The 22,318-nt window shown below is 40.5% G+C and overlaps 1 protein-coding gene across 11 annotated transcripts in view; it reads left to right on the plus strand.

The window, feature by feature from the left end:
• The window catches only part of PMS1 (PMS1 homolog 1, mismatch repair system component), a 101,711-nt gene that overhangs the window by 62,377 nt on the left and 17,016 nt on the right, over nucleotides 1-22,318 (plus strand). For 8 of the 11 annotated variants that reach the window (XM_073306158.2, XM_073306152.2, XM_073306153.2 and 5 more), the window contains 4 exons: nucleotides 5,360-5,482; nucleotides 6,370-6,513; nucleotides 10,636-11,552; nucleotides 20,104-20,562. In XM_073306158.2, the coding sequence (XP_073162259.2) occupies nucleotides 5,360-5,482; nucleotides 6,370-6,513; nucleotides 10,636-11,552; nucleotides 20,104-20,562 (1,643 nt within the window). Of the gene's footprint in view, nucleotides 1-5,359; nucleotides 5,483-6,369; nucleotides 6,514-10,635; nucleotides 11,553-13,351; nucleotides 13,411-17,467; nucleotides 17,617-20,103; nucleotides 20,563-22,318 lie in introns of those variants that run through there. The other 3 variants (XM_073306160.2, XM_078847994.1, XM_073306161.2) reach the window with 3 other exon arrangements.

Genomic DNA, 22,318 nt, shown 5'->3' on the forward strand with positions numbered 1-22,318 from the left:
GAGAGTAACTGATAGTAGTAGTAGGTTGTGATCCTCTATGGACCAGCACTAAAGGGGGATGATAAGCTTTGCCCGAGAGTTTTACATATGTTTACTTACGTTAGAGGAATTATGAGACTCAGGAATCTTGGGTTCCATTTCAGACTCTGGAGGGAAGTACGCTCTAGTAGGCACAGATTCTTCTGCCTTTCATTCCAACGTGTCCCAGTCTTGTCTTGCCTTGCTCCATCTCCTTGTCCCATTTACATTCTCCTTATCAACCTGTTGTCTCCACTCTGAGGTTTCTCATCCCAGTCTGTCTCATTGCCAGCAAGTCCTAGTCCCTCTTCTGGACTCCCAGTCCCCTCTTCTGGACTCCCAGTCCTAGTCTCCTTGCCCAGCCATTCCTAGTTCCCCTCTCCCATTTCCTCATCTGATCTGTGCAGCCTACCCCGAATCCAGGCATCCCCATGCTCACATTCCCCATGGGCTCCCAGTCCCACTCTCCCTCACTGGGCCTCCTGTCCAGTCTCAATATTCCACCAAGCTCTTTGTTCCAATCTCTTTGCCAGCCTGCCCCAGTTCTTCTTCTGCATCCTGGCTTCTTGTGATCTCTCATTCTCCCTTATTCCTATCACCTCCTCCCCACCTTACTAGTTCCCAGTCTCCCCCATCAACTCCCAGTTTCCCTTTCCCCCACCAGCCTCAGTCTCCCCTCACCAGGTTCCTTGCCCCATTCTACTCCTTTCCCTCCCGCACCAGGTCCAGCTCTTGTGTCCTCTGCCTTTGCATCGGGCACCCTCCACTTCAGTGGCTGCCTGGATGTCAGCAGGGCATTAAGAGCACAGGAGAGGCAGGCTCCCTGCTCTCAGTCGAGCTCTGGGTCTGGACCTGGACCCAGCATGGCCCAGAACAGTTGGGAACTGCAATTGCAAGGAAAGTCGTCCTCAGCCCATACCTGGAGGATGCCCAGTGTGGACAGAATCTTTGAGGAATTAAGCTGTGATCTAGAAAGTCTCTACTGAGCATGTGCAAACTGATTTTTTTCCATAGTCTTCTGACTTGACCAAATTTGGGTGAATTTTCATGGGGGTTGCAAAAGGCACATCCCTGACTCAAAGACCCACCCATCAAATCTAAGGTCCCAAAGCATGGGTTGGCTAGAACTTCTTAAAAAAAGAGCTCACCATAATTTTTTTAAAATATGTTTTTCCCTACCTCTCTTCTCTGAATGAGCTGAACCATATTAGGTGAAATGTTCCCCAAAAAGTCAGATGCAACCCAAACAGCTAAAGTTTTGCAAAGTTGTAAGCAACTTGAAATAAGGAAAAGGACTACTTGTGGCACTTTAGAGACTAACCAATTTATTTGAGCATGAGCTTTCGTGAGCTACAGCTCACTTCATCGGATGCATACTGTGGAAACTGCAGAAGACATTATATGCACAGAGACCATGAAACAATACCTCCTCCCACCCCACTCTCCTGCTGGTAATAGCTTATCTAAAGTGTTCATCAAGTTGGGCCATTTCCAGCACAAATCCAGGTTTTCTCACCCTCCGCCCCCCCCACCCCAAACTCACTCTCCTGCTGGTAATAGCTCATCCAAACTGACCACTCTCCCTACAATGTGCATGATAATCAAGGTGGGCCATTTCCAGCACAAATACAGGTTCTCTCACCCACCCCCACCCCTATACACACACAAACTCACTCTCCTGCGAATACAGACTAACACGGCTGTTACTCTGAAACTTGAAATAAGGGTCATATAATGGGAAGTGGGGCTACAAACCCCACCTATAATAATATAATAAAATAATCGTGTCACTTTAAACAACTGGCTTAACTTAAAATCAAGATTCCTTGCTTATCTATTTTTTCTAAAACTTTGTATTATCATACATATGTATGACATACCTCCTATCATATTTAATAGGTGACAATTTTACCAGAGCAATCCAGTTTTAGAAATCTTCACTCATTAACTCTGTTATGGTGCATGCTGACTTCCCAAATAGTTTTTGTCAAGGTTCCTTCCCCACTCTGAACTCTAGGGTACAGAGGTGGAGACCTGCATGAAAGACCCCCTAAGCTTATTCTTACCAGCTTAGGTTAAAAACTTCCTCAAGGTACAAACTTTGCCTTGTCCTCGAACCCTATGCTGCCACCACCAAGTGTGTTAAACAAAAAGCAGGGAAAGAGCCCACTTGGAGACGTCTTCCCCCCGAAATATCCCCCCAAGCCCTACGTCCCCTTTCCTGGGGAAGGCTTGATAAAAATCCTCCCCAATTTGCATAGGTGAACACAGACCCAAACCCTTGGATCTTAAGAACAATGAAAAACCAATCAGGATCTTAAAAGAAGAATTTTAATTAAAGAAAAAGTGAAAGAATCACCTCTGTAAAATCAGGATGGTAAATACTTTACAGGGTAATCAGATTCAAAACATAGAGAATCCCTCTAGGCAAAACCTTAGGTTACAAAAAGACACAAAAACATGAATATACATTCCATTCAGCACAGCTTATTTACCAGCCATTTAAACAAAAGAAAATCTAACGCATTTGTAGCTAGATTGCTTACTGACTTTTTACAGGAGTTCTGAAGAGCATTCCTGATCTGTTCCCAGCAAAAGCATCACACAGACAGACAGACCCTTTGTTCCCCCACCCCACCCCCCGCAGCTTGGAAAGTATCTTGTCTCCTCGTTGGTCATTTTGGTCAGGTGCCAGTGAGGTTATCTTAGCTTCTTAACCCTTTACAGGTGAAAGGGTTTTGCCTCTGGCCAGGGGGGATTTTATAGTTCTGTATACAGAAAGGTGGTTACCCTTCCCTTTATATTTATGACAGTTTTAAACAGTTAGTAACAGTCAACTAAGTCTGAATATGGCAACTTATTAACTGCCTGATTTTAGAGCCTTCCAGTAGTGTTTTAATATTGTCCATTTGTTTCACAAAGTTATTGTTTGAAGTGACTTAACTTGTGTCTAGTATTTAAAATTTAAAAAAGAAGCTAAAACATAAAACAAAGTGACATTTAGATTGGATGTGAAAGAGTTGCAGAATATAATGTAAGAGAGCAGCTAGTTGTTTTTCCTGATAATGATCCAACAGACAGTTGACACCTTTTTAATTTGACCAGTGGCATTTAGTTATGTGTATAATTGTTGCTGACCAGAACACTCCAGCTTTGGCACAGAATGTTCATTGCAGGGCTAGGGGAATGAATAGCTTGCTGAAGTGAAGTAGCTAACCAGGAATCACAAAGGGTTACACTGAAGCCAAAGGATTGATTATCTGTTCTGTTTCAAATGTTTGTTAGCTTTGATTTAAGTTAATAAAAAAGGCTGTGACAAAATTTTCAGTCTTGGTTCCAAAAGTTAGGCACCTAAATCAAACTGGCCTGATTTTTCAAAAGTGCTGAGCACTCACAGCTTGTAGTGCCCAGTGGCTGAAGTGGGCTAAAGGCAGACCAGAGCTCTGTGTTCAAGTGATGTGTGGGTGACATGCTAGCCAGGAAGTCTATAAGTATTAAAGGGAGTCCTGGGCAATGGCTGGATTTCTCGCAGGGGTGAGGAGCTGGGAGATCCAATCCAAGGATGTGGGTTGGTGGGATCTGTAGGCAAAGTTGGGTCAGGTAGCAAGGCAGCGTCAGGCAAGGCAGCAACTCACAGGCAATGGCCCGTTGCTCAGGCATCTTCCACTTCCTCCTGAGGACTTTATATAGTCCAGGTACCTAAAGAGAATGCTCTCTATCCAGCCAGTCAGGGGCCTTGGGCATGGTTGCAGGCCTTTAGGACTAAGGCTATTGGTCAGGGGCAGCAATACAGTGCACTGTTGTGGTGCAGCTTCTAGAGATGCTGCCTAAGGGCGTGATGGGCTTGAGTTCAATACTGGCATCCTGACAGTGACTAGTGTTGACTTGGGGTGATGGTTCAGCACACCCTTGTGGCACAGAGGCTAGGTGTGCTGCCTAGGGAACCAGTGGGCTTTGGTTCAATACCAGTATGCTGACAAAGCTCTCATTGAAGTCAGTGAGAGTCATGGGTGCTCAGCATCTTTGAAATCAGGCCACTTTGATTTTAGGTGCCTAGCTTTAGACATCCATGTTTGACTATTTCACCCATGTTACAGGTAGAACACGTACAGGAGAGGCAATTGCAGAACAAGTTTCCCCACTCTGCTTGCAAGTGTGCCTCAGCCCTAAACCAAGGAAGTGAGCTAGTGGCTTAATCCCCATTCCATTCATTCCCTGGCTTCCCTGCTGAACCTGCCAACTAGCATGCCAGTTGTTGCAGAAAATTTTACAATGTGGATGATGTCTATTTGGAACTGGACTGGAGACCAGTTTCACACAGGCTACGGTATAGGCATCATGGTAGTAACATTAATGTGTGTTGAGTCTGTCTTGAATTTGAACTGATGACTTAGAGATGATAGGGGCAAAGGGCCCCATATTCCATTGCTAATCATTTATCAATCCTCTGAGTTCTGTGTTTTATCAAACATTAGCTTTACCAGGTAGATCACAAGGAATGTGCTGGCATCTTGAAATGAGACTACCCTAGTATCTGTATAAAAGAACACATCAGTATGCCTCAGACGGGCATCAGAATGCCTCAGGGGTTTCTTGTTTAGATGTCGTAAATTTGACATCACTTAAAAAGTATGCAGCAAAGTGAATTGAATATTCATCTGTTTGTACGACTGACCTGGGGGACCAGATGCTGGCCTTTTTAAAGCTGCTTTGTGCTGCTGGCCGCACAAAACCATTTCAGGGTGTCCTAATGTGGGGGAATCCCTGGCCAGCAGAGAACTGATACAGTCTGCTTTATGTTACAGTTGCCCTGGTTTCTTCCATTGTAGAGGATGGACAAGAGCAGGAGAGGGTGGGTGTGTCTGGAGCAATTCCCGCCTATCGAACAGTCATTGTAATGATGCCTCTAAAATGTACAGGGGTCAAACTGGCAACCATAGGTATCAGACGAACACAAAGGTGGCATCATGCTCTGACAGTTCCTTGTTGCAGAATAGCCCTTGAGACTGCTCCAAGGATTAGAAAGGGAGAGAGCAAAGATGGCGTAAAGCCACTTCTCTAGGCCCCAATCAACACCGCCTCCACTGCACTGAGTGATGCTGTGGTGTAGCAGAGGATCTGGGCCTAGGATTTCCCAATAAATTCAACAGGAATACAGGCAAAACATAAACTGTTTCAGCTCTTTTTAAAGAATTCTTTTCTTGATTTCTCTTTGATAATTTTGATAATGAATGTTTGGGTCATTTGAATCTTGCGCTAATTAATTTATCTGTTTTCTTTACAAATAAAATGTGTGGGGAGACTTCTCTTATTGATCATTGTACTCGTTTTACAATTATAGGTATTTCTGTCTGGATTTCTTCCAAAACCTGAATCAGACAATTCTTTGACAAGTCTTTCAAGTTCAGAAAGGAGTTTCATCTATATAAACAGTCGGCCAGTACATCAAAAGGAAATATTAAAGGTACGATACCCCAGCTTCTAATTCAATAGAATAAAGAGAGGTTTCTAACTTTCTGCCCACAATCGATAGCTGGTGTAAATTAATTGAAGATGCAAACATTAGCTTTTGAAAGTCTAAATGCATACACAAATTGGGTGCTTTAGGCATCTAAACACTATTATTTGCACTACAATTGATTGTGGGAACAAAATTAAAGACTACGGCGAAGCCCCTTTTTTTGTGATGGAAGAAATCAAATAATTCTCACTTGGGGCCCAAAGTTATGTGAAACTTTCTTCAACACAACCTGAAATCAGGTTCATAACCTCTAAGAGTCAAGTCAGACAAGTCCTCTCCCTCCTATATCCCAAACAGGGAGAGAGACCTGGAGAAAATCTTAGGCACAGCCAGGGTTCCACCTTCTCATTCTTTTTCTTTTCTCAAAGAAAACAATATTTATTTCAAAATATTACAACATATACATATATTTTCATTTTTTTTAAATTCTGAGATAATGGTGTTCAGTTGCCCTAGAAAAAAGTGCTGGATCTCCTGTCCACTTTGGGCACTGAATAGAACTGTACAGGACCTTTTTCTCCAAATGTATCAAGTGGGCTACATATATTATTTCAAAAAGTTCATGGAGCCACAGTTTATACTTTGGAGCAGATTTTCTGGGATTTACATAGCACAAAGGCAGTGGAAACCATGTGCAAATGCCCTACTGAGGATTTTCCTGGTGCGCAGATCTCCCCAAAAGGACATTTTTAACTTAATTGTTTTAGTATCTTCTTTAATTGACAAAATACAATTTAAAAACTGTTTGTATAGTGTAGTATTTTGCTTCTGTACCTTTTGGGTCTATTTTATTACTTTTACTGACTTTCCTTTGTTGCATTTATCTGTAGCTGGTTCGACAGTACTATAATCTGAAGTCACATAAAGATTCTTCTCGTTCGTACCCTGTTTTCTTTATTCATATTACTGTACCTGCCTCCGCTGTGGATGTTAATTTAACACCTGATAAAACTCAAGTTTTACTTCATAATAAGGTAATTTATATTTTAATTTATTTTTAAATTGGTATTTGCTTACTTAGGCCCTGATCTTAAAAGACTTACCACGTTTAATTTTAGGCTCATGCATAGCTCATTGGCTTCATTGTGACTAATCAGGTACTTGAAATTAAGCACGTGCATTAACCTTTACAGGATTGAGGCTATAGTAGTTCATATATGATAGACTGCCCTTGTAACATGACTATTCGAAAATTATTGAATCAAATGAGTAACCATTTATTTGATTTTAAAGATCATTTGTGTACTGTCGTACTAGCCCCTGTCTCAGCCATGCTCCTTTCAGAGCCCAACATCCTGAGAACATCTATACTGAGTTAGACCATGGACCATCTAGCCCAGTATCCTATCTCGGACAGTGTCCAGTCCAAAATGCTTCAGAGGAAATTAACAGAGTGATCTGTCTCCTGCCATTCAGTCCAAGGTTCTGGCAGTTGGAGATTTTGGGACGCCCAAAGCATGGGGTTTTATCCCTGACCATCTTTTCTGATAACCATTGATGGACCTATCCTCCATGAACTTATCTAATTCTTTTTTAACTTAGTTATACTACTGGCCTTCACAACATCCCCTGGCAAAGAGTTCCACAGGTTGACTATGTGTTGTGTGAAGATGTACTTCCTTATGTTTGTTTTTTAAACCTGCTGCCTATTAATTTCATTGTGTGACCTCCTTATACTTGCGTTGTGTGAAGGGATAAATAATACTTCCCTATTCGTTTTCTTTATACTATTCATGATTTTATAGACCTCTATCACATCCCCCTTTAATCATCTCCTTTTCTAACCTGAACAGTCCCAGATTTTTTTAATCTCTCCCCATATAGAAGCTATTCCATACCCCTAATCATTTTTGTTGCCTTTCTCTGTATCTTTTCCAATTCTAATACACCTTTTTTGAGATGTGGCAACCAGAACTACACACAAAATTGGATGTGTGGGTGTACCATGGCTTTATATAGTAGCATTGTAATATTTTCTGCTTTATTATCTATCCCTTTCCTAATGGTTCCTAATGTTCTGTAAGCTTTTTTGATTGCAGCTGCACATTGAGCAGATGTTTTCAGAAAACTATCCACAGTAACTCCAAGATCTCTTTCTTGAGTGATAACAGCTAATTTAAACCCCATCATTTTATATGTATAGTTGGGATTATGTTTTCCAATGTGCATTACTTTGAATGTATGAACATTGAATTTCATCTACCATTTTGTTGCCCAGTCATCCAGTTTTGAGAGAACCTTTTGTAGCTCTTCGCACTCTGCCTGGGACGTAACTATCTTGAGAAGTTTTGAATCATCTGCAAATTTTGCCACCTCACTGTTTACTTTTTCTGACCCCTGTTTACTGACATTTTGTATATTTTGACCGTGGGGGCCTTCCCTCTTATCCCATGACTGCTTAGTTTGTGTAAGAGTCTTGGATGGGTGACCTTGTCAAAAGCTTTCTGAAAATTCTACTACGCTGAATTGACTGGATCCTTGTCTATGTGTATGCTGACTCCCTCAAAGAATTCTGATAGTTTGGTGAGGCATGATATCCCTTTATAAAAGCCTTGTTTACTCTTCCCCAATATATCATGTTCATCTATGGGTCTGATAATTTTGTTATTTACTATAGTCTCAACCAGTTTGTACTGTACTGAAGTTAGACCTATTGGCCTGTAATTGCAAGATTGCCTGTAGAAAGTTTTTAAAAATAGGCATTACATTAGCTATCCTTCAGTCATCTGGTAGAGAGGCTGATTTAAGTGATAGGTTACATACCACAGTTGATAGTTCTGCAGTTTCATATTTGAGTTCCTGCAGAACCCTTGGGTGAATACCATCTGGTCCTGTTGATTTATTACTCTTTAACTTATCAGTTTGTTCCAAAACCTTCTCTATTGACACCTCAGTCTGGGACAGTTCCTCAGATTTGATGCCTAAAAAAATGTCTTGAGTGTGGGGATCTCCCCCATATCCTTTGCAGTGAAGACTGATATAAAGAATTCATTTGGCTTCTCTGCAACAGCCTTATCTTCCTTGAATGCTCCTTTATGGCATCTTGATCATCCAGTGACCCCTCTGACTGCTTCATAGGCTTCCTGCTTCTGATGTACTTAATTTATTTTTTTCTGTCCTCTTTTTATGGTTAGCTAGTTGCTCTTCAAATTCTTCCTTGTCCTGCCTTATTATATTTTTACACTTGACTTGCCAGAGCTTATGTTCCTTTCTATTTTTCCTCACTAGGATTTGACTTCCATTTTTAAAGGTTGCTTTTTTACCTCTAACCACATCTCTTACTCTGCTAGTTAGCTATGGTAGCATTTTTTTTATCCTCTTGTTTGTTTGCTTGCTTGTTTATATTGAGTATACATTTAGTTTGAGCCTCTATTATGGTGTTTTTAACTAGTCTTCATGCAGTTTAATTACATTATGATTGTTATTACTGAAAGAATTCAGTTATATTCACCTCTTTGACCAAATCCTGTGTTCCACTTGGGACTAACTCAAGAATTGCCTCTCCTCTTGTGGGTTTCAGGTCAAGCTGCTACAAGAAGCAGTCATTTATGGTGTCTAGAAATGTTGTTAGTGCATCCTTTCCTCAGGAGTGCATCCTTTCCTCATGTACCCAGTCAATATGAGAATAGTTGTAATCCCCTATTATTATTGTTTTCTGCTTCTGTATCCCTTCTAATCCATCCTGGTCATGTGTTGGTAGTATATTCCTACTGCTATACCCTTTATAACATCGGATATATTGCTATACTCTTTATAACATCAATTATTTTAAGTCATACATTCATTTTTGTCTTCACAGAGGTGCTGAAATCACACTAGCACTTTTCATCTTCAAATGGCTTTATAATGACTGACTAGTCTGTTAACAGAAATATGATTTATGTCCTTTTTACACAATTCTATTAATAATTTTATAGTTACTTACATTAAGTGGGGGGTTAATATTTAAATATTAATATTAAAAACTTGAGTTGTTTCTGTTTTAGGGCCAAATTTTGCCATTGTGTGTGTGTGGCATGCCCTTTGACATGATGGAGGCTACAGGATTTAATATTCATGATGGAGATTGAAACTTGGCCCACTGAATCTTGTATTAGAGATCGCATAGAGACAGATTGTGATACACTTATTATCACTGAATAGCACCTTAGACCATAAGTAGTACCATGGAAATCAGTAGGTTTGCTTAGACTGCTCAAGGTAAATAAGGGCTTCTCTGCACAATGAGATAATACACATTACAGTGGTATGATTTCTAAAGTGCACTGTTTTGCATAGCACTAGATTCACATTAAAGGTTCTCTAGCACACTTTAATGTAGTGCAGTTTGAAACAGCCCAATTAATGCACAGCACGTTAGTATGCCTTGGAAATCATACCCCCATAGCGTGGATTACAGGAGCAAGCCCTAAGGGTGGCACAATCTAGACTGATATGTTGCCACCTCTCTTAACAGTGCATTTTCTTGGTTTTGTGGGTTAGAATCACAGGCTAAATGATATTTCAATATAATTTGTGTGAAAATAAACATAAGCAGGTTATTTTCACGTTTAAGTTTAATTAAAACTCTCCTTTTACTCTAAGGAAGTTTTCTTTCTTTTTGTTTGTTTTTAGAATTTTCTACCATTTATGTAAAAACAGTCTTTGAACCATTCTGTGAATGAACACTCTCACTAAAATCTTGATGCTAACTTGACTTGGTTGTTCATCCATTACACCCTGATAGTGTGTTTCTAACTCCAATTAGCAAATACTGAGTGAGAATAGATACGTTAATACTGTTCTAAAGAAACAACATATGAGTACTAGATCATAAAGAAAGTAGTACATCTGTTTTGTGGTATTAAAATTTATCAGTGGAGCAAAAGTATTTATAGGGAAAGATTTAAGGCTAAAGGATTTCACTGATTAGTGAATGTTTGGAGTATTTTAATGCGAACGTATGAACTATTAATGCTTCATAATACAATCAATCTAAATTTACTCACAAAATACAGTGAATAGAATTGTTTTGTATTGCTACTGTGTTGTGTCAACAACTGTCAAGTACATTTTCATTAACAATTTGTCCTAATGCTTATGAGTTTTCTTTTCAGGAATCTGTCTTATCCGCTGTTGAAAATGTATTGACATCACTGTATGGGCTACTACCTGGAACAGTTTCTTGTGAAACTAATAAAACAGATGTTACCCCAGTGGACATGGTTGTTAATGAAACAGAACAAACAGATGTGCTTGTGAATAAAATGGAACCATTTGGGAATAGTGATCCACATGCACATACTTCATCCTTTTCATTCAGTAATGAAGTGCAAAATGGGCAAGCAGGAAAAAACACCGAGGTCTGCTTAAATCATCAAAGATTTTCTAGTGATAATACTCATGGTCTCTTCAATAGAAAAGAAATTTCTGGCACTGACGTGACTGTGAGTGATATATCTCAAGACAGATCCATAAATAATTTATCATGTGAGGACAGCCAGAATGGATATAGTGTAACATTAACCCTAGATGGCAGTACTCACATGGACACTCAATCTGAAAACAGAAGTGAGCATCCTTTAAGAGCCGGTCACACTAATGAAATGGAAAAAAATGAGGCAAATACAGTCCCTGAGTATGTATCTGAAATCTCTGCTGATAATTGGAGCAAGGGGAATGCACTTAAAAATCCTAGAGGAGAGAACCTGGAACCTGTAAAGATTTTGATACCTGAAGTAGGAGGAATAACAAATCATAAGGCAAATGAAAATACTGGTGAACAAGATCATGATCAGCAGAGTGCAAATCAAAGTATAAAAAAACCGAATGTAATTAATGATAAAGCAGGACAGATCATGGCCTATGATTTAATTAGTAATCAAATAATCCGGAAACCCATGTCAGCAGTTGCCCTGTTCAACCAAGAATATCGTTCTAGATTATTAACTGATAATCCAAAGGCCAACATGGAGGACTTGATGCTGAAAATTGAAGGACTATGGGAGAAACTGAGCAGAGAGGAGAGAAAGAAGTAAGTTTCCAGAGTTTGCACCTGACCTCTAAGCCATGTAGTTTCCATTCTGGGTGACTCATTGGGTCCAAAAAATGAAAAATTACATCCACATCATTTATAAAAAACAGGATGGAAAATGATTTTTGGCTTGCCAAGAACACTATCCTGGCTAAAGTTTATATTGCTAATTATGATGTTTACTGTGCGGAGATATGTACTGCTTTCTGATTTACTCATTTTGATATTACTAATTTTTCCATTCTGTTTTTCAATTTAAATATGTTGCTGTCTTTCGTAAAATACTTCAATTTTTGCAACTTATTAAAATTATATTTTCTTGTAGACAAAGATAATGACCCTGTATAATTGCCATCTTACTTCAGTAGATTATTGATTTATTCTTTAAACACTTGGCACATGTTGTGTGTTCTCTCTGTGCCATTATAGACATCTCAGGATAGTTACTATCACCAACCTTCTTTTGCCCAATACCAAGGCACATTTTGAGCAACTTTTTTTCCAAGGGCTGGTAGATTCACTGTGCTGACTTATATCCCATTCAGCTGGGTTGTGGTCAGTGGGATTGCACAGATGTATAGGATCGCACAGAACGTCACTGCATTTTTTTTTTAACAATTACTTTCCATTACTTTCAATAAAATATTACTATCTTGTCATTCTCATGTGTTTTTAGAGGCAAAATCCTGGCCTCATCTATGCATTTGTTGGGGTCCCCCCACGTTCTTGAACTATCACAGTTCTGCTGGCTAAGTCCAGTTTTTAGGATAATCAGGCAGGAGGTGTACAGCGCCTGAATTGCATGAAGCCCACTTTTACAGGGACTTACCAAGAGGCTGTCATTCTGGGTGTGTTGTGGGAGGAGTTGGTTAGCAGCTGAGGCTCCACCACCATGTAGTTCCCCAATCCTTCTCTCTTCCATCCACTATTTTATTTATTTTTTTCATTGCTCTACACAAAAAGAACTTTTCCCAGACTCTAGGAATTTGAACAGGTTGTTCTGTTTTTTTAAATACAATTTTAAAAAAAACCCCAAAGCCCCTTAAGTCCAGAAGGTATCCCAACCCCCATAACTATGCATAAAAAACTGCATCAGATAATGAATTCTGAGAAGTATTTCATGCTAGCCAAATCCCCACCAATTCAGAGATCTCAGCACTCCCCAGCATCCAATCAAGACAAAGTAGATTGTCTTGAGCACCAGCCACAGAGAGGCTCTGTGTCTTGTAAGGAAGAATTAAATTAACCATATCTCTAAACAGTCCCTTGCTCATATTTTTCTTTAATCATCCGATTCGCTACCCACTGAAGTTAGTGGAAGTTTTGCCATTGACTTTAGTGGGAGAAGAACTAAGCTCTGAACTGCTGCTAGGAGCAAAAAGAATGAGAGACTGTTTCCTGTGTGGGATGTGATGGTCACTTATGAAGCTTGCCACTGAGAAGCTGCTTTTAAAAGCTAAAACAGTGTTAGGAATATGGGATTTGCCATACTAATTCAAACTCTTCCATTATCTCTAACATCCCGATTCTGGTAGTAGCCAGTATCAGACGCTGAGGGAAAAAAACAGTCCTTAATGCACCTAGTCAAGTATGTAGTGCAATGTCCTATTCAATGGGAGCAGGGGAAGGACAGTTCCTTCTTGACTCATAGGTAATCATTTTGTACTATGAAGCATGCAACTCAATTACACTTATCAACTTGCGTAGTTGTAACTGTCACTTTTGGTCATAAAATCATTGAAACTTATGTCCAGTTTGCCCTTTTTCCACTATAAATGTCACCTCTAATGAATTTACAGATGAGTTACCAAATCCCGAATACTGGAATCTCCATATTACCTAAAATGAAGATCTCTAGGTATGTAATTCATATTGACACCACATTTTTTTTAACCTGATTTTACAAAATTTTCAAACATTTCAAGACCTTAAAAATGTTGCTTGCTTGCATTATATGGCCTTCCCTGCAAACTGAACCTTGATGCATTGGAAAGGCTTGTGTGCACCAATAACCCTCTGAGCTGTGCCAATAGGAGTTTTAACTCCTGGCAGGTTACCCAAGCCAGACACGTTGTTCTGGGAACCTCAACTCTATTTTTTTCTTAACTTTTCTGCAATTAAAATCTCAGTTTTAATATTCTACTAGCATTTATTTTTAAACAAAAATTGGATTGCTCTTGGATAGAAAGTGAATATACACTATATATGGAATATCTGTTGAAGCTGATTTCCATATAATTTAATTAAATTAATAATACCTTTGAACAATAGTCTGTGCTAGACACCAGAGGTAACACTTGTCATCTTCTGCCAGCAAAGCAACATTTAATATAACTCCATCCAAAAGATATATTAGATAGAGAGAAATTCCCAGAATATAAGGTATATCCAGTTAGCATTTATTATAGACATTTCCCATTTGCAAAAAATTACCTATTATCAAAGATCAGTGCCCTAATGTTTTCTTTATGTTCATCAGACCTATTGTCTGGGGTTTTACAGATTTCCCTCCTTCAGATGGATATAACAGCTAAGTTTTCTGGTTCAGTGCTTAAGTATTGGCTAAGGCAAGCAACAATCCAAGAGATCAAAGATCTAAGAGAAGCTAACAAAGCAGAAAGATCTATAGTTGTCTTCTCAAAGGTAGCAATTTTGAAGATTTGTTCAATGTTTAATAAAAAATGTAATTCTCTACTAATTCGGTCCAGCAGGTACAGTCTGGATAAATTAGGTCACTGATAGCAGGGGTTCTCAACCTTTTTCTTTTTGAGGCCAACCCAACATTCTATAAAAACTCCACAGCCCACCTGTGCCACAACTGTTTTTCTCCATATAAAAGCCAGAGCCAATGTTAAGGGGTGGCAAGCAGTGCAGATGCCCAGGGCACCACGGGAGTTCAACCCCAGGTATTGGCTCAGGGCTCCGGGCTGTAGTCCTGCACAATGGGGCTTCAGCTTTCTGCCTTAGCCCCTAGTGAGTTTAATGCTGGCCATTCTTGGCGGACCCCCTGAAACCTGCTCGTGGCCCCTTCAGGGGGTCCTGGGCCCCTGGTTGAGAACCACTGACCTATAGTAACAAGGGGATTGTGTATTTAAAAGGATAGTCTAAGAAAATACAGATTGTCATCCACAGTCCATACACTTTTACAAGGTGCCAATAAAAGTCAAGAGACAAAAGCTATTGTCAGAGAAGAGGTATATTTTCTCAAAAGCAGCCCTAGAATGTGATACTTATCAAATACAGTAGAGTTTGAAATAATTGATTTGCATTATCTGGATGAGCTGACATTGGAAAAGGATGTCCTCTTTATTTTAGTTTGGGGTATTTGGGGCTCTTTCGAGTCAAATTTTGCCGAAAGTTGCCCTATTCAAATTATCCTACTTGCTTCCTCTCTATAACAGTCTCAGAATTCCCATCTCCTGGATTTCTCACTGCTTTGCTAAATCTTTGCATCTGGGCTTAAAGTACAAGTCAGAAATAGCCCAATGTCGGGTAAGTCACATGGGAGGAAGCCTTATTTTTCGTCCTTGAGCAAAGCTGCTTTTTGAATTGAGAATTTCAGCATCATCTTTAATCAGACTTCCTAAGACAGCTCTAACTAGCCAGGAGGCAACTACCTGTATTTCTCCTGGTCCCTCTGGATCACACCTGCCTATGCTGAAAGATCTTTCTTGAAAAGGGAAATGGGTAGCTTTCACTGTTAGTGACCCTACTGTTTACTTTCTGAATCTAGACTGAACGCTGTCAGATACTTACAAATCCCTCAGACTCAACACTTGCAGGGCTGGAGTTCCTCCTGAATTAAACTTATAATAACAAGTGTTCCTTAAATGTATGGGTTTTTAAAGTTTTAATATGTCATTGTAAACCCAATAGCCACATAATTAAATGTTCACCTTTGTAACAAACTGGCATTGAAAGCAGAAAGAGTATGGATCAGGTCAAAGTTATAACCCAAAATTCAGGATTGAACAGAAAAACTTAAGTGATTTCACCCACTAATTTTACGAGTAGCAGATGTTTTTTATCTTAACCTTTACTCCATATTTTCCTTGGACATGATTTGTTGCTCTTCCCAAGATGACTGCTTTAGTTAACTAAATATTAGTACCATATGTGAATGTTAGCACATTATAATTAATTACAAATGGTAACCCTTCTGTTGACCTTATTTTCCACCATACGTGCAGATAATTGAATCTGACTGTTCCAGCAAGTATCAGTGAATAAATTAACATAAGACCAGTTAAAATACTTACCTCCAATACTGATATAGGATAATACTGCTTCTTACTGGAAATCAGTTGTATTACTAGACAGAATCCAGGATATTGAATGGGGGTAGGAAAGGAGAAATGAGCAAATTGCTGCTAAGGTCTTTAAATATTAAAATTTGTATCTGGGAGGCAACCAGCCCTATAGGTCAGTAGTGTAAAGTCCCTGCCTTTATATAACCTAATATAACGTTAAGACTATTATCTTAGTCGTACCCACAAAAAAGCTTATAGCAATTTTAAGTGTCATAGAGCCTGACTGTGCTATACCCATCCCTGTTGTTCAGCATTCACTCCTGCTTACTCCCATGAAGTCAATACGATTACTCACTTAAGTACTCACCAACAGCAAATGCAAGTGTTGCACAGTTAGATGCATGATCTCAATCCCCTTTATACTTAAGCACTGATATAAAAGAGGTCTTCACTTTAAGGGTCTGAGTGTTACCCTGTATGTACAGCCACAGAGGAACAAAGGAATTGCCATAGCAATGACTAGTAGTCAGTGTAGTTCAGTATCTTGTTTCTTACAGTGGTTAGAACTAGACGCTTTGAGGGAAGGTTTCAGAAATCCCAGAGAACAGTTAAAGAATAGCCTGCTTATAAGAAAGTTTCTTCCTTGACCTCAGTTAGTGGTTGGCTTAAGCAAAATAATTTAATTCTGTATTATTTTTATTCTATCTAATGTAACTGTGGATCATCTCATTATTCATATAAATGAATCATGGTTTTCTGAATCCTGCTATGCACTTGGACTCAATGATCTGTTGTGACAATGAATTCCACAGGATAATAATATATACATTGGGTAACAAGTTAATCATTTTTAAAATTTTTGCTTTCAATTTCATTTAGTATCCCTTTGCTTTTATATTATAAAAGGGAGTAAATAGGAGATCCTTACTTACCTTCTCTGCATCAGTCATAATTTAGGTGTTTGTTTAGTTTAGAATACCTGGCAACCTGTCTTTTCAAATTCTCCTCAAACTAAAGTCTTTCTAGAGATGGTCTGATCTAGAATTAGTGGGGGAAGCAAAAGTGGATGGGAATCTGGGAGGCAGTGACCATGAGTTGGTTGAGTTCAGGATCCTGACGCAGGGAAGAAAGGTAAGCAGCAGGATACGGACCCTGGACTTCAGGAAAGCAGACTTCGACTCCCTCAGGGAACGGATGGCCAGGATCCCCTGGGGGACTAACTTAAAGGGGAAAGGAGTCCAGGAGAGCTGGCTGTATTTCAAGGAATCCCTGTTGAGGTTACAGGGACAAACCATCCCAATGAGTCGAAAGAATAGTAAATATGGCAGGCGACCAGCTTGGCTTAATGGTGAAATCCTAGCGGATCTTAAACATAAAAAAGAAGCTTACAAGAAGTGGAAGGTTGGACATATGACCAGGGAAGAGTATAAAAATATTGCTCGGGCATGTAGGAATGAAATCAGGAGGGCCAAATCGCACCTGGAGCTGCAGCTAGCAAGAGATGTCAAGAGTAACAAGAAGGGTTTTTTCAGGTATGTTGGCAACAAGAAGAAAGCCAAGGAAAGTGTGGGCCCCTTACTGAATGAGGGAGGCAACCTAGTGACAGAGGATGTGGAAAAAGCTAATGTACTCAATGCTTTTTTTGCCTCTGTTTTCACTAACAAGGTCAGCTCCCAGACTGCTGCGATGGGCATCACAAAATGGGGAAGAGATGGCCAGCCCTCTGTGGAGATAGAGGTGATTAGGGACTATTTAGAAAAGCTGGACGTGCACAAGTCCATGGGGCCGGACGAGTTGCATCCGAGAGTGCTGAAGGAATTGGCAGCTGTGATTGCAGAGCCATTGGCCATTATCTTTGAAAACTCGTGGCGAACCGGGGAAGTCCCGGATGACTGGAAAAAGGCTAATGTAGTGCCAATCTTTAAAAAAGGGAAGAAGGAGGATCCTGGGAACTACAGGCCAGTCAGCCTCACCTCAGTCCCTGGAAAAATCATGGAGCAGGTCCTCAAAGAATCAATCCTGAAGCACTTGCATGAGAGGAAAGTGATCAGGAACAGCCAGCATGGATTCACCAAGGGAAGGTCATGCCTGACTAATCTAATCACCTTTTATGATGAGATTACTGGTTCTGTGGATGAAGGGAAAGCAGTGGATGTATTGTTTCTTGACTTTAGCAAAGCTTTTGACACGGTCTCCCACAGTATTCTTGTCAGCAAGTTAAGGAAGTATGGGCTGGATGAATGCACTAGAAGGTGGGTAGAAAGCTGGCTAGATTGTCGGGCTCAACGGGTAGTGATCAATGGCTCAATGTCTAGTTGGCAGCCGGTATCAAATGGAGTGCCCCAAGGGTCAGTCCTGGGGCTGGTTTTGTTCAATATCTTCATAAATGATCTGGAGGATGGTGTGGATTGCACTCTCAGCAAATTTGCGGATGATACTAAACTGGGAGGAGTGGTAGATACGCTGGAGGGGAGGGATAGGATACAGAAGGACCTAGACAAATTGGAGGATTGGGCCAAAAGAAATCTGATGAGGTTCAATAAGGATAAGTGCAGGGTCCTGCACTTAGGATGGAAGAATCCAATGCACCGCTACAGACTAGGGGCCGAATGGCTAGGCAGCAGTTCTGCGGAAAAGGACCTAGGGGTGACAGTGGACGAGAAGCTGGATATGAGTCAGCAGTGTGCCCTTGTTGCCAAGAAGGCCAATGGCATTTTGGGATGTATAAGTAGGGGCATAGCGAGCAGATCGAGGGACGTGATCGTTCCCCTCTATTCGACATTGGTGAGGCCTCATCTGGAGTACTGTGTCCAGTTTTGGGCCCCACACTACAAGAAGGATGTGGATGAATTGGAGAGGGTCCAGCGAAGGGCAACAAAAATGATTAGGGGTCTAGAACACATGACTTATGAGGAGAGGCTGAGGGAGCTGGGATTGTTTAGCCTGCAGAAGAGAAGAATGAGGGGGGTTTTGATAGCTGCTTTCAACTACCTGAAAGGGGGTTCCAAAGAGGATGGCTCTAGACTGTTCTCAATGGTAGCAGATGACAGAACGAGGAGTAATGGTCTCAAGTTGCAGTGGGGGAGGTTTAGATTGGATATTAGGAAAAACTTTTTCACTAAGAGGGTGGTGAAACACTGGAATGCGTTACCTAGGGAGGTGGTAGAATCTCCTTCCTTAGAGGTTTTTAAGGTCAGGCTTGACAAAGCCCTGGCTGGGATGATTTAACTGGGAATTGGTCCTGCTTCGAGCAGGGGGTTGGACTAGATGACCTTCAGGGGTCCCTTCCAACCCTGATATTCTATGATTCTATGATCCATAGCATTATTTTATGTTTGTATAGTTTAAAAGTGCTTAAAGAATCCCTACAATAAACTACATCAGTGTAATTTTATTTCTTTATAAAGTTATTCAAACTGATCTTCGTAGACTAGGCTCTTCCTGAAATCCTGCTTGAAGAAAGTCTTTTCCTGGGGCTCTTATAATTTAGCCATGGGGCCTGGCAAGCAGTAATCCGAAGCAGTTTGCTACCAAATGCCTGTGCTTCTCTGATAAGTTGATTGATATGGCTATTACAAGTAGTCCCCCAAAATTATGAATGTAGGTATCAGTGTCAGTTTTTTATACCTTTTGCAGTCAAAGAATTTAAAACCATTTGAAGTCAAAATGCCAAGAGGCACTACTCTGCAATACAAGTTAAGTGCCTATAAACTGAACATGTACTTCTGAAACAGTATTTCTGGTTATAAATTTAAGGTTAGAGTGAGCCTTTAGGTGTAAAGCAGAGGTATTCCTCCAGGGCAGATTGGAAGAGGCCCTGGAGGTTTTTCGCCTTCCTCTGTAGCATGGGGCACGGGTCACTTGTTGGAGGATTCTCTGCTCCTTGAAGTCTTTAAACTACGATTTGAGGACTTCAATAGCTCAGACATAGGTGAGAGGTTTTTCGCAGGAGTGGTGGGTGAAATTCTGTGGCCTGCGTTCTGCAGGGGGTCAGACTAGATGATCTTAATGGTCCCTTCTGACCTAAATATCTATGAATCTATAAGTAACAGCTCAGCTCCTCTGGCTGTCACACTGTGGTAGAGGCAAGGCTCCATCCAGTGTTCAGACACTTCTTTCCCACTTGATCAATGGGGTAGAGTACAGGGATCTGAGTACGTGGGTCAGGATGTAGAGAAAGCTAATGTGGCTGTGAAAGGGAGTGGAGGTGCATGACTGCATTAGAATGTGTGTCACAATCTGGCCTTTAGTTTGTTACATTTGTGATTTCTCTCCCATACTCTGCCCCACTCTCTGTTTAGGTATGAAGAAAAAGCCATGAAAGACCTGGAACGATACAACCACCAAACCAAGAAAGCTGTGGAGCAGAGAATACAGAGATCAACAAAAGAGACAGAAAAAAGATACAAGCCCAAACTGAAGACTTCTCTCTCTGACCAGCAGAAACTTGACAAACTTTTTCAGTCTCAAATTGAAAAGAAACACAGCCATAACCAAGCTATGAAAATTGTACAGGTGCCCTTTTCTATGAGTTCTTTCAAACGTCAACTTCAAAGGCTTGAGAAGAGAAATTTTGATAAAGACGAGTCTTGCCTGATCTGTCACCTGAGTTTTCCTGATGCGTGGATAACTGCTTCTGAAAAAAAAATCATGTTGCTAAATCCGTATAGAGTGGAAGAAGCCCTACTTTATAAAAAACTACTGGAGCAACACAAACTTCCTGTGGAGAAACTGGACAAGCCAATTGTATTAACTGACAGGTATAGTAGTGTGGAGCAAGGGTGTTGTCGTGGGGGTTTGAGGGTTTTGGTTTTGGTTTGGTTTTTTTGTGGTTGGTTTTGTTTTACTACGTATCATCTAGGAATTATCTACTGTAAACACTGAGGCACAAATTTTTCTTTAAGTGATGGTCCCTCACTCAAGAGCTCCATGCACCTGAGACCAGAAGACTTATTAGCGGTGTCCGTTGGTCTGTGCCTGCGTCTCCTTGTGCTCCAAACTGAGGGCATAGGGAGTGGTGCAGATTTCCTGCCTCTTCGGTTCCTTTGTACCATCCATGGTCTGTGACGGAATCCCTCCAGTGTCCACAGCTATACTAGCATTCCTGCTTCAATTTCAAATATTTCTGTAAAAAGTTTTTGCCTTTATCTAGTTAGTTAGTGGTAGTGTTTAGTTAGCTAGTGTTAGTAGAGGTTTTGGGGGAATTCCTCCACCCCAGTGTTCCCACTATTTGGAGTACTTGGTATGTCTAAGATCCCTGGCTTCAAGAGCTATGTGGCCTGTCCCCAGATCTTCCCAGTTAGTGACTTCCATGACACTTGTTTCTATTGCCTGGGGAGATCAACGTCCCCTCCAAGTTGCAATATTTGGCATTCCTTTCCCCTCTGAACCTGGCAATCTTGAGAGTTCCAGCTCTGAAGATTCCTGCTGGATTGCTCAATCCCCCAGGCCAACCCTGAGTCATCATTGGTTGTAGATGCTGAGAAGTGCCCCTCTGAATGCAGTACTCCCCTGTTCTGGATCATGAGAGGACAGAGCTAAGGACCTGAGCAGGCGCAGTAGATGGGAGGAGAGTAGGAGCAAACACACTCATAAAAAGGAGAAATCCCCTCCCAAGTCCTCATCTAAGAAGAGGACTTCTTCCCCTGCACCCTCCCAATCTGGTCAGACTCTGCATCCTGTTACAGTTGTGTCAGGATCTCAAGGGGAGCACAGGTCTGGCTCGTAGTATAGGGAGCCAAAAGTGCTTTGAAATCGCTGACCCCTGAAGGGGTGGGACCACCTCTAATACCAGTAAGCAAAAGAAGGGAACGATGCTGCCCACACCAACAGTACCATCCCTCATCAAAAAGGGGATTTGGTGATACCCATATTCATCACCTGACCTTAATCAGCACCACTGGCTCTGTCATAAGGTAGATACGGACCACGCAACTCAAAACTCCAGCTACTGTAAGGTAAGTAACATTTCTTTTTAAATCTACAGGGAAATATTACTTTTACATTTTACACCATGTTTTAAAATTAGAAAGAGACCTAGTCCTGCTTGTATTGAAGTTACTAGGAATTTTGTCATTGATTTTTAGGGTTGTAAAGTGAGGGCAAAATACTTCTTAAAATAAATTATTTTATTCATCACCCAGAGCTTTGCTAAATATTCCCTATTTCCACAGCTCCTCACCAACTTTTACTGACTGTGGAGCAGGTGCGGTCTAATGTTAATTTCTAACAATCTAGATTTTGGGGTTCTATATAGAATGTAAGAGAATTCGTATCCTTATCTGCTTACCTTAACAGTTTCTATGCATTATAATTTTTTGATTTTATTTAATTGGATCCTTCTTGCCATCTAGTTTTTATAACAGCTTTATTATCTAACAATTTTAATTTTAAATCATGATGCTTTTTTCTTGGAATAATAGGAATATACTTTTGATTTAGGTAATTTATTTTTAGCAGTATCAGTTACAAAAAATAAAACACAGGTCTTTGGAATATAAAAAAAAAATTGTCAGA

This window comes from Lepidochelys kempii, chromosome 11 (assembly GCF_965140285.1).
Source record: "Lepidochelys kempii isolate rLepKem1 chromosome 11, rLepKem1.hap1, whole genome shotgun sequence".
NCBI lineage: Eukaryota > Metazoa > Chordata > Testudines > Cheloniidae > Lepidochelys > Lepidochelys kempii.